We start from the raw sequence: 16,303 nt of genomic DNA on the forward strand, positions 1-16,303 counted from the left end.
TCACAAATGTGACTTTCAATAAAATGAACAAAGATAAGTCTAGATCTCAAAATAAATAAATAAATAAATAAATAAACAAATAAAAAATAAATTAATGTATTACAAATATAGTTTAATAATAGGTTGGACCAGGCTAGATGGAAAATATAAATCCTAAGCATAACCCATTAATATTTTAGGTTAAAATGTTAACCCAATCTAGCCCATCAAGTTAAAACAACCTTCTTAACTCCTAAAAATATAAGATTAAACCGAACCAGCTGAGTGGGTCAATGCATGAATATCCACTCCTAAAGTGAACAAAATTGGTGATGAATCATTAATCACTAAAATAATTCTTTTAAAAAAAGAGAAAAGTTAGAAATTTTCAAATTTTTTTCATGAAAATGATCATGATATATTTATGATCGTTGGATTACCTTGATTAGTGTGTGGTGTTTTATTCTAAGTGTAATCTAAGAGTTATAAAGCTTTTATGATTATTTTCATAAAATTTTTTTCATGATACCTAACAGTCAAAAAAAAAAAAAAATCCACAATCACTACCCCTATCTTGAAAAAAAACAAAAAAATCCACACCAAACGTGGGCGATCGCCGACGGCCATCAAACGTTGACCTCAATTTAAACAATTACCTTCCCATCTGTTTTTAAAAATTTAAAAACCCTCTTCATAACCTTCTCTACTTAAATCCCTCTCTCTCGCCATGTAATCTCCATGCGCCTCTCTCACTCTCTAGTTCTTCACTGTCTCTCTACATGTGATATATATTTAAGTAGATAGATACATATAACTTTGGGAATGCTTAGAGATAGAGATGGAAAAAGAGAGGAGCATCGTGATGCTGGCGGATTCGCAGGCGGAGATGAAGAAGAAAGCGGGGAGCTGTGGGAGCTGGATTTTAATGGACGAGGCGGGGAAGAGCAAGGTGTTGGATGTGGACAAGTACACCATTATGCACAGAGTTCAGATTCATGCTCGCGATCTTCGCATTCTCGATCCTCTCTTGTCTTACCCTTCCACCATCCTCGGCCGTGAAAAAGCTATCGTCCTCAATTTGGAGGTGAAATTTCTTTCAATGTCTATATATTTATATATTTGTGTCAATCTTATAATATTGATTCATTGATGCACTTATATTTGATCGGGTATTGTTTGGCTTTTTTAATTTTTTATTTTTTTTGGCTGGGCAGCACATAAAGGCGATTATTACATCCGAGGAGGTAAGCTTTAATTCTTTGTGTTTTTATTCATTTACATTTTGCTTCTCGGAAGATGTGTGGTAATTAATTAAAATTATCAAAAAATTATTGTAAAAAATCAATTTATTCTTTTTATTTTTTACATATGTTTTTTAGTAAAAAATTTAAAAATTATTTAAACAAAATCAATTTCTAAACTATGGTTTAGTGGAAAATGTCTAAAGTTGACTTTTTAGAAGTTGAAAAGTTTTAAGATGAGATGAGCAAATCGGGCAACACAGTAAAATGGAATGAAGTTATCTGGAAGGAAAAGGGCTGGCCTTTGACGTGTACTCCACTATTCAAGATTGGTATTTGAGATTTTTCATAAAATTTAGGGCACAGTAAACAGATAGTTCGTATATTTTGATTTTTATAATTCTAATTAGTTTATTTTTAATTTTAAATTTAAATTTACGATTTTATTTTAATTAATTAATTAATTAATTATTATTATTTTTTTGTTATTGTCAAAGTTAGATTTTATTGATAGACAGAAACAAATACATCAACAATCATTATTTCTAACTCTAAAAAGAATTATAATCAAGGTCCAGTATTCCAAATCCAAATATTCGAACACCCAACAACTATAACCTGCAACATACTGAGACCATCAACCAACAATTGTTAGTATTTTTATAATAGAAATTATAAATTTGTTAGTATTTTTATAATTGTTAGTATTTTTATAATAGAAAATGAGCACATAAGTATCATGTTATACTTTTATATGCAAAATTATAAATTTGTTCAACTCAATGAGTTAATATTAACTAGCTCACTTTCCTCCTAAAATCTTAATCGGTATTATTAATTGAACCAAATTGAAGCAAAATCTAAAATTAAAAGACAAAAATTGAGCTAATTGAAATTATAGGAACTAAAATGACAAAATGGGCAAAATACAGGAATTACTAATATAATTTGTCCTACATTTTGTTTGGAGGTTTCTCTTCAGTCTCTAATCAGGATTGCAAGACATGATAATTTGAACTGTTCATTTTGTCGATCACTTCATGTATTTCATTCATACAAAAATTAAGCCAATTTGATAATCATAAGCTATTGAATTAAATGCTGTTGTCACAAAAAAAAAAAAAAATAAAAATACAAACAATTGCGTTTTTTTAAAAAAAATTATCAATTTATTCAAGCTACTTTTATTTTTATTTTTATTTTTTTTATTGTTATATTATTATGATTAAATGGAAGACAATTACATTTAAGTTGAGACTAGGGCTTTAAGACCATCTCCAATGGTTACTCAAATTTTTTATCAAATTTGAATTTGATTAAAAAAGAATTCTTTTCCTGATCCAACGGTTGCATCAAATAGGTATTAAATTGAGAATTTTATTTTTTTTCATCAAACTGGACAAATGTGCATTTTATCAAATTACTGCTCATTGCCGTTGACAAATGTGCATCTCATCCAAAAAACGAATCAAAAAATTAAAAAAATAAATCACAAAAGGACATTCGCATAAACTCAAATGGTACCAAATCAAATAAATACAACTTTTTAAAACAAAAAATACTAATTGATTCATGAAAAAACTCTTAAGATTAAATGGATTAACATTCTGTTATATGGAATTTATAAATAAATTTTCTAATGTTTTTCATATTCTAATTTTTTAAGTATTAAAGGATGAGTGTGGCATTCCATTGTTTGATGCTACTCATTTTACGCTAAAAATTAGGGTAAATTATATATACTCTATTTGTTTCAAAATAATTGTATTTTTTAAGAAATTTAACTTTTTTGGTAGTACAATTATTGTACTTTAAAAATATTAATTTTTCAAAATTACCATTTGATAATATATTTTTTTTGAGAATATCAATTGTATAATTGTACTTTTTGTGTTGTTAATGAATTTAAAAGAAGGGTAAAATAGAAAATTCATATTATTTTAGTCCTTGATTTTTGAAAAGAGACTAATATTTTGAGATAATGAAAAATGAAATAAGAGACTAATATTTTGAGACGGAGGGAGTACATTATTTGAGATTTGTTTAAAATATAAATTGTATTCTGTGGTTCCAGAAATTATGTTCAGTCCTTTAAATTTTTAATTGTATAATAAATAATCACTTTTATTAATAAATTAATAAATCATTAAATCAATTAACTGCTTTTAATTATGTTATAAATATATTTTAATTAATAATTTAAATAATTTTATTATTGTATTGAAAAGTAGTTAGGAATTTTATAAAATCACTTAAAGCTTTTTTGTAAATCACTTTTTTACACCAAGTCAAAAATCTACAAAACTGAATTTTTTTATATAATTGATTTTAGTTCTTCAACCAACAAAAACGAAAAGTTCGGTTCCATAAAATTTTCCTTAACTCCGATCAAACTGAACCAATTACATCTCTGATTGAGATTCGAGGAGCAAATTTTGAAACTAATTTTATTTGTCGAATAGGTATTGCTTCGAGATCCATTGGATGATGATGTTATCCCTGTTATTGAGGAACTACAAAGGCGATTGCCCCTTATAAATTCCATTCGTGAAGGCCAAGTAGATGGACAGGAGTTTGGTGGCCAACAAGATGTTGAAGCTGGTGAAGAAGAAGGTATGACATATTACTTACTCATCTCCCTTTTTAGGAAAAATTACAAAAAGGACCTCCAGGTTTGAATCTTGTAATAAAATAAGTCTTAAATTTTAATTTTATCAATTTAGATTCTAATCTTTTAATTAATTTTTTTTTTCCCAATCTAAATCAGTTGTCTATTTTTGTTAAGCAAAACTTATTGAAAAAGATATTTTAGACCGTTTTCATTCATCTATATTGAGTATAATGACCAAAATATCATTTTCTTTGTCAATTTTTTCTAATAGAAGTAGACAAATAATTTAGATTGAAAATAAATAAACGAATTATAATTTAAATTGACAAAATTAAGTACTCAAAATTTATTTTGTTACAAAACTTGAACTTTAGAGTTTTTTTTTTTTTTTTGGTGATAAGTTTAAAATAAAGTTAATTAGAATAACAAAAAGAAGTCTCCCTTTTGGACATCTTGACATTCTTTCCCTACAATGGTTTTAAATAAACATACGTCAACAAAGAATATAACGAGACAGTTCAAGTTTAAAATTAAGATAAAATATAAAGAAATTACATTTGTAGTTTGTGCAATTTATTTCAAATCAATGATAAAGTTTACCAACTTTAATAACTGAAATTATAAAGTTTTCCATCACCTTTAATTTTTGGGAGAATTTCAAAAAAGTGAAAAATAAAAAAAATAAATAAATAAACTAATGAAGGTATCAGATTTATTTGCATAGTTAAATGCATACGGAACTGCTACGTAGCTTGAATTGTCGAGCTCGAAATTGGCTCGAATCCAATTTCAGAAGCAGAGAAGGAGAAGAGAAGGAAGGAGGAGGATTGGAGGAGGAGGAGGAGGAGGAGGAGGATTGGAGGGGGCATAATCACAGGGGCAGAAGAGAAGGAAGGAGGAGGAGGAGGAGGAGGAGGAGGAGGAAGGAGGAAGGAGGAAGGAGGAAGGGGAGGGGCTCGGCTGACGGCAGTGGTGCTGTGACGAAGGGGAGGGGCTCGGCGGGACCGGAGGCGACGGCGGTGGTGCTGCGACGATCGCTGGTGCTGCGACGAAGCGGAGGGGCTCGGCCGACGACAGAAGCGGAGGGGCCCTCTCTTCTCTCCATTCCCTCTTCCCCTCCTCTTTCTCTTCTCCTCTCTTCTTCCTCTCTTCTCTCCCTCTTTCTCCTCTGTTTCAGACCACCCAAAACACCCAAAACGACATTCGAGCCAATTTCGAGCCAAGATTTTCGAGCTACGGCTCATTTTCCAAATGCATAAATCATTTGTAAATTCATCATTTGGTAATTATATTTTCACTCGCTCACTACTTTGATATTCTCCTTATTTTTTTTAGTATTGATTCACAATTTCCCCTATAATTTATCTAATAAAATAATATTAAAATATATCATTTTAATTTAAATTACATATCGTAATTGTTTTACTTTAATTTTAAACGTAAACCGTTGAATTATTATAATAAAATCATTGCAGAGAAAAGGATGACAAGGAATCTTAATCTCAATGTTTTTCGCTTTCTTAAAAATGTGTTTTTCTCTCTAGATTCCTTACTATCAATTCCATATTTTCAAAATCACTTTTTTTTTTTTCCTCTCTCATATTATTTTGGGTGGACTATATTTGATATTTTAATAATTTAAATAATGTTTATATAGAATCTCCATTTGAATTTCGGGTCTTGGAGGTAGCTTTGGAAGCCATTTGTAGTTTTTTTGACACCCGTACAACAGAGCTAGAGACCGTTACTTATCCAGCTTTAGATGAACTCACTTCTAAGGTGCGCTTTTTTCATTTTTTCTTAATACTTTGTTTTGAGAATGGATTTGGATAGGTATTTAGAAATGTTAAAAAAAAAAGATAGGTGAAATATGAATAAAATTGAATTAAACTTCTCTCCAATCCATAGTACTTTGGGGCCAATGGAGCCGACCACGGGTCCTGTTTCGATGACCGAACCGTTCAATGTGTAGAGCTCGTTGAGTAATTCGTCCTTACTAAAAAATTACGTTAATCAGTTATCGATAGCTTTTTGATCGAAACACATATTTGTAAATAATTTATTTTTAGAATCATATTTAACATTGAAAAAAATGTGGTACGATCAAGGGGTTAACAATATCTGATCAACGTATTTTTTGCAAGAATAAAGTGTTCGACGAGTTCTACACATTCAACAATTCGGATCATCGAAACAGAACCCTTAGTGGGCCCCACAGGCCCAACAGTACGGTCCAATAGACAAAGTGGACTGGAGAGGAGTCCATCTCATATAATATAATTACATTTCACCCACATTTTTTCTTTCTAAATTCTTATTTGAATTTAAGATCTAAACAAAACCATGGCAGACATATAATAGAGATCAAAATGCAACAAAATTCATACATTGGAATGTTGTGTGTGTTTCTCATCTTTTTGATTTTGCCGAAATTTCATGTGAAATTTCAAAATATTCCTCCTTTCATTATTAATTTTAATGACATTGATGCTAAAGAATGTGAAGTAATCTTGATATAAAAAATTGTTTTTCCACCGGCCTAAGAATAGAGGCTACAATCAAGTTTGTCAAAAGTGGAGGCTGCAAATCAAGTTTGTCAAAAGTGGTTGCAGCCGTTTGAAATTCATAGCCTCAGCCGTATTTGCATTTAATGTTTTCACATTGTTAGTTTTATCTATATATAGCTATTGTATGTTGGGAATTCAGAGTGTGGGAGAAATAAGAGAGTTAGAGAGTAAAAGGTGTGTTTTTCATTTCCTCAGTGTATTCTAAATATTTGAGTGAAATAAATATGTTTTTCAGATTATACATTCTCTCTTGTATTTGTTTTGTGAACCACCATAAGTGGTTTGCACCCCACTCCTACTAACAGTGGTATCAGAGCCGGTTTTGTGTGTTTTCGAAAAAACAGAGTGTGTTTTTCAAAAATTGTCTAGAAATCAAAGTGGTCGAAATCCATTTTTTATCACATCAGCTTGAAGCTCCTGACGAGACGAGCACAACCGTGAAAACCGCGCCGAAAGTAGATTTTGGACGACTCCGCATGCGCCACTGACACCGTTCTCACGCGCGCCGCACGCGCTGCCAGCGGAAGAAGACGCGTGATCTCACGCGCAAGCACGCGCCACACGCACGTGCACCAGACGACCTGACGTCATCCACTGACGATAGCTGAGCCGTTGACCAAGCCGCGTTGACCAAGCCGAGCTTAGGCCGTTGACTAGAGTCGTGCCGCTGTCTAAGCCGCGTTGACCAGAGCTGCTAACCAAGCTGTGCCGTCAGCCACTGAGCTGCTAACCCCAGCCGTACCGGAGAAATTATCTGGTGCTTCTCAGCCGCACCAGATTTCACTGATCTGAACCGTTCAACTTGTTTTGGCTTGATCTAAGCCTTTTGAAGTCCATTTTTGGTGATCCAATAGTGCTTTCCAACTATTTTGAACATTTTGGACACATTTATATGGTCAGAATTTGCAAATTCCATCCTAAAAATTTGCAGTTTTTTAAAGACAACCAATGGCCAACACAAACAACTTCTTTCAACCCCAGTTTCCAAAACTCAACAAGGAGAACTATGAAAATTAGAGTATTCACATGCAAGTTCTACTAGCATCACAAGATTTGTGGGAGTTAGTGGATCGAGGATATGATGAGCCAGCTACTCTCGAAGATGAAGGAAATTTAAATGAAGTTCAGAAGACGGCGTTAAAAGATTCAAGGAAGAGAGATAAAAAGGCCTTATATCTACTCTATCAAGGCATTGATGAGTCAAATTTTGAGAAGATTTCAGCAGCAGCAACCTCTAAAGAGGCATGGAATATTCTTCGCAATTCACACCGTGGAATTGAGAAAACGATCAGAGTTTGACTCTAGGTGTTACATGGCAAATTCGAGATGTTGCACATGAATGAGAATGAGTCAATTTCTGAGTATTTCAACAGAACATTGACCATTGTTAATCAGATGAGAAGATATGGAGAGAAGATGGAATCTCTTCCAGTGATAGAGAAGATTCTCCGATCACTCAATCTCAAGTTCGAGCACGTGGTTGTAGCAATAGAAAAGTCTAAGGATCTCAGTGCCATGACCACCGATGAGTTGATGGGCACACTTGAGATTCATGAACAAAGGATCAACAAGAAGACTCCTTCAAGTTCCCTAGAGCAAGCTCTTCAATCAAAGCTGTTTTTCAGAGATGATAGAAACGAGCAATGGGGGACATCACAAAGAAGCCGAGGAAGAGGTCATGGTTACAATAACCGAAGTTCTGGTTTTCGAGGAAGAGGCGGAAGAGGTCTAGCCAGAGAACGAAGAAGTCAAACACACTTTGCTCCAAGAGGAAGAGGAGGTGGTTACAACAACTGACCAGGATTTGACAAAAGCAATGTTCAGTGTTACCATTGTCACAAGTTTGGGCATTACAGCAATGAATGCCGAAGTAGAGCAACAACAGAAGCCGGAGAGCAACCATATTTTGTCGAGGAGGAAACAAACAAAGTTGGACCTACAGTCCTGTTTGTCCACCATGGAGACACTGAAATCCAAAACAATGTTTGGTATCTAGATTCGGGAGCCAGTAATCACATGTGTGGTAAAAGAGAGTTGTTCGTTAAGCTTGACGAGACTATACAAGCACAAGTCTCATTTGGTGATTCTTCAAAGACTCTAGTGAAAGGAAGAGGCAATATTCTGATTAAGCTCAAGAATGGAGATCATGATTACATCTCCAATGTTTATTATGTTCCTGCCATGAAGAACAACATTTTGAGTATGGGACAACTCCTAGAGAAAGGATACGACATCAGCATGAAAGATTGTCATCTTACCATCAAAGACAATCATGGTAATTTGATCGCTTAGGTGAGAATGTCCAAGAATCGGATGTTTGCATTGAACATCCAACATGATGCTGCAAAGTGTTTAAGTGCCATCATCAAAGACAAAGATTGGCTATGGCATTTTAGGTTTGGACATCTCAACTTTGGAAGCTTGAAGCTATTGCCAAGCAAGAATATGGTGAAAGGGCTCCCTCATATTGCTTATACTAATAAAGTCTGTGAAAGCTGTATTCTTGGCAAGCATCACAGAACTAACTTTGCCAAAGAAGTGAAGTGGAGAGCAACAAAGCCACTAGAGTTAGTGCACACTGATGTGTGTGGTCCATTGAAGCCAATGTCAAATAGACAGAATAGATATTTTCTCACCTTCATTGATGATTATAGCCGGAAGACATGGGTGTATTTTCTTAAAAGAAAATCAGAGGTGTACAGTATCTTCAAAGCATTCAAAGTTCTTGTAGAAAAACAAAGCGGCTACTACATCAAGACATTGCGGTCAGATCAAGGTGGAGAATATACATCAGATGCTTTTGAGAATTATTGCAAAGAGCATGTAATCAAGTATCAAACAACACCATTTTATACGCCACAGCTGAATGGTGTTGCTGAAAGAAAGAATCGCACAATCTTAGATATGGCAATGAGTATGTTGAAAGGAAAGGGACTGCCCAAGCAATTTTGGGCTAAAGCTGTATCATGTGCTGTATATCTACTAAATAGATATCCAACCAGGAGCCTTCACTCTATGACTCCGGAAGAAGCTTGGAGTTCATATAAGCCAAGTGTCAATCATCTCAGAATATTTGGATGTGTTGCGTACACCAAGATTCCAGAAGCAAGAAGAACCAAGCTCGATGATAAGGGAGAAAAATGTATCCTTGTCGGATATGGAGACAGAATAATGGGATACAAGTTGTATAATCCCATTACCAGAAAGGTGATCATGAGTAGAGATGTGATATTTGAAGAAGAAAAAGCTTGGAACTGGAATCAAGATGAAGTTGTTAAAGATGCAGAACTCATTCTTGAAGATGAAACATCAAAAGCTCTGATTGAAATCACAAGAAAAGTTCAAGATGAGCCACAAACTCCTCCACATAGAATACCGGCATCTAGATCGCCAGTTTCTAACAGAAGTGATGTATCATCATCATCAGATCATAGTTTTTTCAAACAACCAAGACCCATGAGAAATTTACAGGAGATATATGAAGCTACAGAAGAAGCAGATCTAAATTTGTTCTGCCTGCTCGCAGATAGTGATCCACTTACTTTCTCAGAAGCCATCCAAGAAGATAAATGGAAGAAAACAATGGATGAAGAAATTCGTGCCATTGAGAAAAATGACACATGGAAGCTTACAAGTCTACTGGAGGGGCACAAACCCATTGGAGTGAAATGGGTGTACAAGACAAAGAGGAATGCACAAGGTAAAGTGCAACGTTAAGGCAAGGTTAGTGGCAAAAGGTTACAAGAAGAGAGCTGGAATTGATTATGGAGAGGTGTTTGCTCCAGTTGCCCGATTGGAGATTATCAGGCTAATGATTTCTTTGGCTGCCCAGCACAAGTGGCAGATTTATCAACTTGATGTGAAATCTGCATTTCTTAATGGTTTCCTTGAAGAAGAAATTTATATTGAACAACCTTCGGGGTATGTTCAGAATAGGCATGAAGACAAAGTGTACAAATTGAAGAAAGCACTTTATGGATTGAAGCAAGCTCCGCGTGCATGGAATACTAGAATTGATCAATATTTTCATGAAAATGGTTTTGAAAAATGTCCATATGAGCACGCACTATATTTGAAGAAGGAAGCTGATGGAAGCATGTTGCTTGCTTGTCTTTATATTGATGATCTAATTTTCACCGGAAACAATCCAACCATGTTCAAAGACTTTAAAAGAAGCATGGTCCAAGAATTTGAAATGACAGATATTGGATTGATAGCTTATTTTCTCGGCATTGAAGTGGCACAAAGAAAAGATGGAATTTTTATTTCCCAAAGTGGCTATGCCAAGGAAATTCTCAAGAGATATGGAATGGAGAATTGCAATCCAGTGAACACTCTCGTAGATAGTGGAGTGGAGCTCAAAAAAGGTACAAAGGTAGGTGATGTGGATCCAACTTATTTCAAGAGCCTAGTTGGAAGCCTTCGCTATCTTACTTGCACCAGGCCAGACATACTCTATGGAGTAGGACTGATTAGCAGATATATAGAAACACCGAATCAGTCACACCTGTATGCAGCAAAGAGAATTCTTCGCTACATCAAAGGTACAATCGATGATGGTTTATTCTATAAACCAACTGATAATTTCAGTCTTGTTGGCTATTCAGATAGTGACTGGGGATGTGACTTGGATGAACGAAAAAGTACTACGTGATTTACTTTCTTTATGGGAGATACAGCCTCCACATAGTCGTTTAAGAAGCAAGCCATTGTGACATTATCGACTTGCGAAGCTGAGTATGTTGCAGCCAACTCAGCTGTGTGTCATGCAATTTGGTTAAGAAATGTGCTGAAACGTTTAGGATTTCCATGAGAAAATCCTACTGAGATCTACGTAGATAATTGCTCAGCAATTGCATTAGCAAAGAACACAGTTTATCATGAAAGAAGTAAGCATATTGACACCCGCTATCATTTCATCCGAGAGCATGTGAAAAATAAAGAGGTGAAATTATTTCCTTGCAAATCTCAAGATCAGCTCGCAGATATTTTCACGAAGCCATTGAAAAATGATCTGTTCAACAGAATGAAAATGATGCTTGGGATGAAGCAGCATGTTGAATCAAGATTAAAGGGGGATGTTGTGAAGTAATCTTGATATAAAAAATTGTTTTTCCACCGGCCTAAGAATAGAGGCTGCAATCAAGTTTGTCAGAAGTGGTTGCAACCGTTTGAAATTCATAGCCTCAGCCGTATTTGCATTTAATGTTTTCACATTGTTAGTTTTATCTATATATAGCTATTGTATGTTGGGAATTCAGAGTGTGAGAGAAAGAAGAGAGTTAGAGAGTAAAAAGTGTGTTTTTCATTTCCTTAGTGTATTCTAAATATTTGAGTGAGATAAATTTGTTTTTTAGATTATACATTCTCTCTTGTATTTGTTTTGTGAACCATCATAAGTGGTTTGCACTCCGCTCCCACCAACAACGAATGAAGAGTAATTGATTGCATACTTTAAAGACTAACGTGAAAAATTTTAAAGGTTAGGAACAACATTTTTTAGTTTAAAAGTAAAAAAGTTATTATAAAAGCAAAAAATCAAACAAATTATACCCAAAAAAAAGTCAAAAATTTTCTTTTTTCTCAAAAAAATTAAAAAGTCATCCAAATATAATAATTTTTTTTACCTCATATTTTAATCAAAAATTTTTAAAAAATGCTAAAATAACATATCCCAAACGAGACCTAAAACATAGTAGATCACATACGTTAAGGTTCATTAACCCTAAAAAGGTAAAATTTATAGAAGATTTATAAATATTTTTTTTCTTTGTTTTGAAGACCAATTAGCTGAAAGAATTAAAGGGTGCATGAATTTGACATAATGATAACACCAAAAAAAAAATATAAAAAAAAACCCCCGGTGATTTTAATTTTTTTTATGTTAAAAAATAATTTCCATTTAAGATTATATATTTAAAAATATTTTTCAAAAATTATTTATAATCAATTTTAATGTTATTTTAATTATTTATATTCATGTATAGTTAAATTATAAGAAGGGTAAATAAAGTATTTTATAGAATTTAAAATTAGACAAAAATTATAAAAAATTGAACTTATTGATCATTAAAAAAGTTTTCAAGGTCTTTTTATACTCAAAAAAAGAAAAAGAAAAAAGAACCTATTTGTATAAAAAAAACATTTGTTCAACTTCTTTGTATATATTCAATGATTGAAATCAACCCCTCACATTATTCGATTAAATTTTATTCTTGTAAACCCAATACAATCTTAGTTTCTTCCTATTAGAATGACCATGTTCACCTGTTCATGCAAGTGAATAGTTTCGATGAAATTCTTCTTCCTTAGGGTGACTAAGTTTCGTCAAATCCGAATTCAAAAATTTTATGCAGAGCTTAGAACATTTCTGCTTCTAAAAAATGGGTATTTTCCATTTTAGCTCAAGGCTTTTAACAAAATTGTTGTTCAATGAAGGTGTCTACGTATCACCACGTATTCCATTAGTATATATGCAATCTTTATAAGACTTATTATTATTTTTTTTAAAAGCTGGAAATGCCTCCATTGGTGTATTTTTGTGCACTTGGTATTTGTTATGTATTCCAAATTTTGCAAATGACAAATTTGATTTTGTAGATTAGTACCCATAACTTGGATCAGGTTCGTAAATTGAAGAGTGCAATGACAAGGTTAACCGCTAGGGTTCAAAAGGTATAACTACTTTCTACCAGAGCTTCCTGGTTTTTTTAAATCATCAAAATCCTTTCTTTTCTAATATGGTCGACTTTGCATTTTATTATTTAGTATTGATTTCTCTTATTCGGCGTTGATGTTTAAATGCTGAATGACTTGTGAAGTCCTGAATTTTGTGCTTTTGATAATAATTGAGCTTATAAGTCAATTTGATCTGTGCTCACAAGTATTTCTACCTGTAGGTGAGAGATGAGCTTGAACAATTACTGGACGATGATGATGATATGGCTGATCTTTACTTGTCAAGAAAATTGGCAGACGCATCTTCGCCTGTTAGTGGCTCAGGTGCTGCCAATTTGTGTCCTGCCTCACCTACCTTAGGCTCGAAGATATCTAGAGCAAGTAGGGCAAGTGTGGCAACATTTCGCGGAGATGAGAATGATGTTGAGGAGCTTGAAATGTTACTTGAGGTTGCAACATTGACCTACTTCTTTGTTTGTTTGTTATGTCCTTTTAATTTTAGTAGTTCTTCTACTTGCATATAAATCAATCATAGAATCAGACCTATCACGTGGGTGTGAAATCTATATCATGTGAGATAATTGTGTCCGGTTTAGTAATCATTTTCTGTGTTGTTAGACCTATTCTAATTTTAATGTCTCGGTGGTATATTTGCAGGCTTACTTCATGCAAATTGATGGAACTTTGAACAAATTGACTACGGTATGTTGCATAACTTGCATTGAATTCTGCTCACCAATTTGTATTGTTGATTATCAGTTTGTGGCAATATAATTATGATGAGCAATATAAAATTAGTGAAAACTTTCTCCGAATTTTTATTAAACACAATCAATTGCTAACTAGTCTCAATTTCTTAGAATCCTATTTACAGGAGAAGTGGCTTGCAAGCTATGCCACAATTTGAGTAATTACTTCCTAATAATGTCATGATCACAGAAAATAAATAAATAGGGGAAAAAAACAATTTTCTAAAATAATTTCGAATCTAAAATACAAAAGAAGTTTCTCTAAAAAATTCTAACTCAAAATGAATTTGATTACAGTTTCTGAATTTAGTAATCATAATTTTCCGAAACAGTAAAATTTTAAATTTGAAGGCATCAACGAAGGAATTTGGCCAAAATTTACCGCCAGCTACTGCGTAGCTATAATTTGCTATAGTTGGGCTGTTTTGGATCGAATTTGGGTTTTTCAGCTAATCCAACAACATTGAAAATTTTATCAAATTACAATTTTGCTATCAAACTATCAAATTACTTCATAAACGTCCGCTAATTGTAGTAATTTCTTTTAAAATTGTAGCTTAGATTCTCTGGCATTTTATATTGAAACCATCAAATTAATCTATCTATTTGTCTATTTCTGATTGAAAAATCCCCTTTGTTGCATCATCAGAATTGATCCATATTCTTAAATTTTGCAGCTGCGTGAATATATTGAAGATACAGAGGATTACATTAATATTCAGGTAATGAACTGGAAATGGGAACAAATATGAAAATTGAATTAATTGATCAATTTAAATAGATTTGGATTTGCTATTGTTGTTCTAAATACACTCTCATGTTTCCATTTTCCAGCTTGACAATCATCGAAATCAGCTGATTCAGGTATTGTATCAATTATGTGTACTTTATACAATATTGAATACATTGATTTCTTGTTCTGTTTTTGTGTATTTGAAAACATTGTTGGGACAATACATTCATCTTATTATTATTATTTTTTTGCCTTGTTTGTGCAGTTAGAGCTTTTTCTAAGCTCTGCAACTGTTTCTTTGTCTATTTATTCATTGATAGCAGGAATATTTGGTGTGAATATCCCATATACTTGGAACACCAAACACGCTTACATGTATAAATGGGTATGCATACAATTTTGATTGTACGAGCACAAAATCCGATTTACACAAAATCAAACATAACTCTCTCACGTGAAGTTTTTTTTGATTTTGTGATCTGATTTTGTAATTGATATAATTTTGAATGTAAGTTTTATTTCGGTTAATTTGAATGTTTTTCTTCTTATTGTTGCCAGGTGGTAATGGTCGCTGGGGCATTTTGTGCCAGTATTTTTATACTTATCATTTCCTATGCTCGCTACAAGGGTCTGGTTGGATCTTGAAATTTATAAATAAGTAAGAATTATTTAAATTACAGTAGAGGTCATTTTGTAAGGGATCTCCCGTTGGAAAGAAGTGCAGATGGATCCGTGGGTCTCGCAGGTTTCACTTTAGCAATTTGAACTATTTGTTTTATAAATCATTATATACAACATTGATTTTACAATTGTAGTTTCATATTTTTTTCTGAAAAAAAAAATAAAATTGATGGTCTATTTCATAATCATATACATATTTTGAAATAGACCCGATAAAATTATGTGGCGATGATTATTGGATCAATTGAATTGTTTCCCATAAATTTCATGAATGATCTACTCGTAAAGTCCTAAAAAATGAACAACTTAAGTCATTGAAATGAAATTTGTAGTGGGCTCCAAGTACCTATTGAGTTTGAATTTTCTTTTGATTTTTTGGACGGCTCTTATTAGCTATGTGACTTAATAAGTTCTGTCTCTACCTTTCACCACGAAATTTCAGATTGCAGAGAAGATCCAGAAGCAGTGTTGTTTGCAGCCTAACCCGTTTCGGGTGCGAGCACGGATAATTGTAAACAACTTTGTAGAGTCATATTTTACTCATTTGATCTTTCGATTTGGAGTCCCTTGTTATTCTGTTCTTTATATATGAAGTGGGGTCAATTATAGTGTCCTCTATTTCCGCATAATCTTGGTAATTATCTCTACTTAAATTGCTTTCCTTAAATACATGTAATGAAATAAGTTGTTTCTATCCTGATCAAATTCAAGTTGTTTCTATAAACCACGCAATCAGTGTAAACCATGTTTTTGAAGGTCTTCAGTCTGGGTTACTTCTAAATGTATTTATTTAATTTATTCTTTTAACGCAAATACTTTTACAAATGGTTGTTAGATTATAGATTTTTTGGGCTGAATAGATTATGTTAAAGTTATGTAAACCATTAGAAAAGTAAAAGTTATAATTTACGTTATACTTTATATGTGGATAAGTTACACACGCCTCACTTGAGGCTTGTGAAAAATACAATTAGTTCTATAAATTTGATATAATTACACTGACTTATGTCATTGAAACTAAAACAAATGGCGGATAGGCAATAAAATAATAAATAAATAAATAA

General features: G+C 33.0%; 1 protein-coding gene across 2 annotated transcripts; it reads left to right on the forward strand.

Moving 5' to 3' along the window:
* Nucleotides 1-531: 531 nt before the first annotated feature.
* On the forward strand, nt 532-15,966 carry LOC114302977 (magnesium transporter MRS2-I-like). Of its 2 annotated transcripts, XM_028248120.2 has the most exons (12): nt 532-1,063; nt 1,194-1,223; nt 3,683-3,833; nt 5,489-5,610; nt 12,999-13,073; nt 13,298-13,525; nt 13,734-13,778; nt 14,503-14,547; nt 14,660-14,689; nt 14,824-14,943; nt 15,117-15,216; nt 15,682-15,966. In XM_028248120.2, the coding sequence occupies exons 1-11, from the start codon at nt 818-820 to the stop codon at nt 15,201-15,203; spliced, it is 1,179 nt and encodes a 392-aa protein (XP_028103921.2). In that variant the 5' UTR covers nt 532-817; the 3' UTR covers nt 15,204-15,216; nt 15,682-15,966. The 2 variants fall into 2 exon arrangements, with proteins under 2 accessions (XP_028103921.2, XP_082733713.1); XM_082877587.1 differs by lacking the exons at nt 12,999-13,073; nt 15,682-15,966 and having other exon boundaries at nt 15,117-15,367.
* The last annotated feature ends 337 nt before the right edge of the window (nt 15,967-16,303 follow it).

Source organism: Camellia sinensis, chromosome 7, assembly GCF_055761805.1.
Source record: "Camellia sinensis isolate YWXY chromosome 7, ASM5576180v1, whole genome shotgun sequence".
Lineage (NCBI taxonomy): Eukaryota > Viridiplantae > Streptophyta > Magnoliopsida > Ericales > Theaceae > Camellia > Camellia sinensis.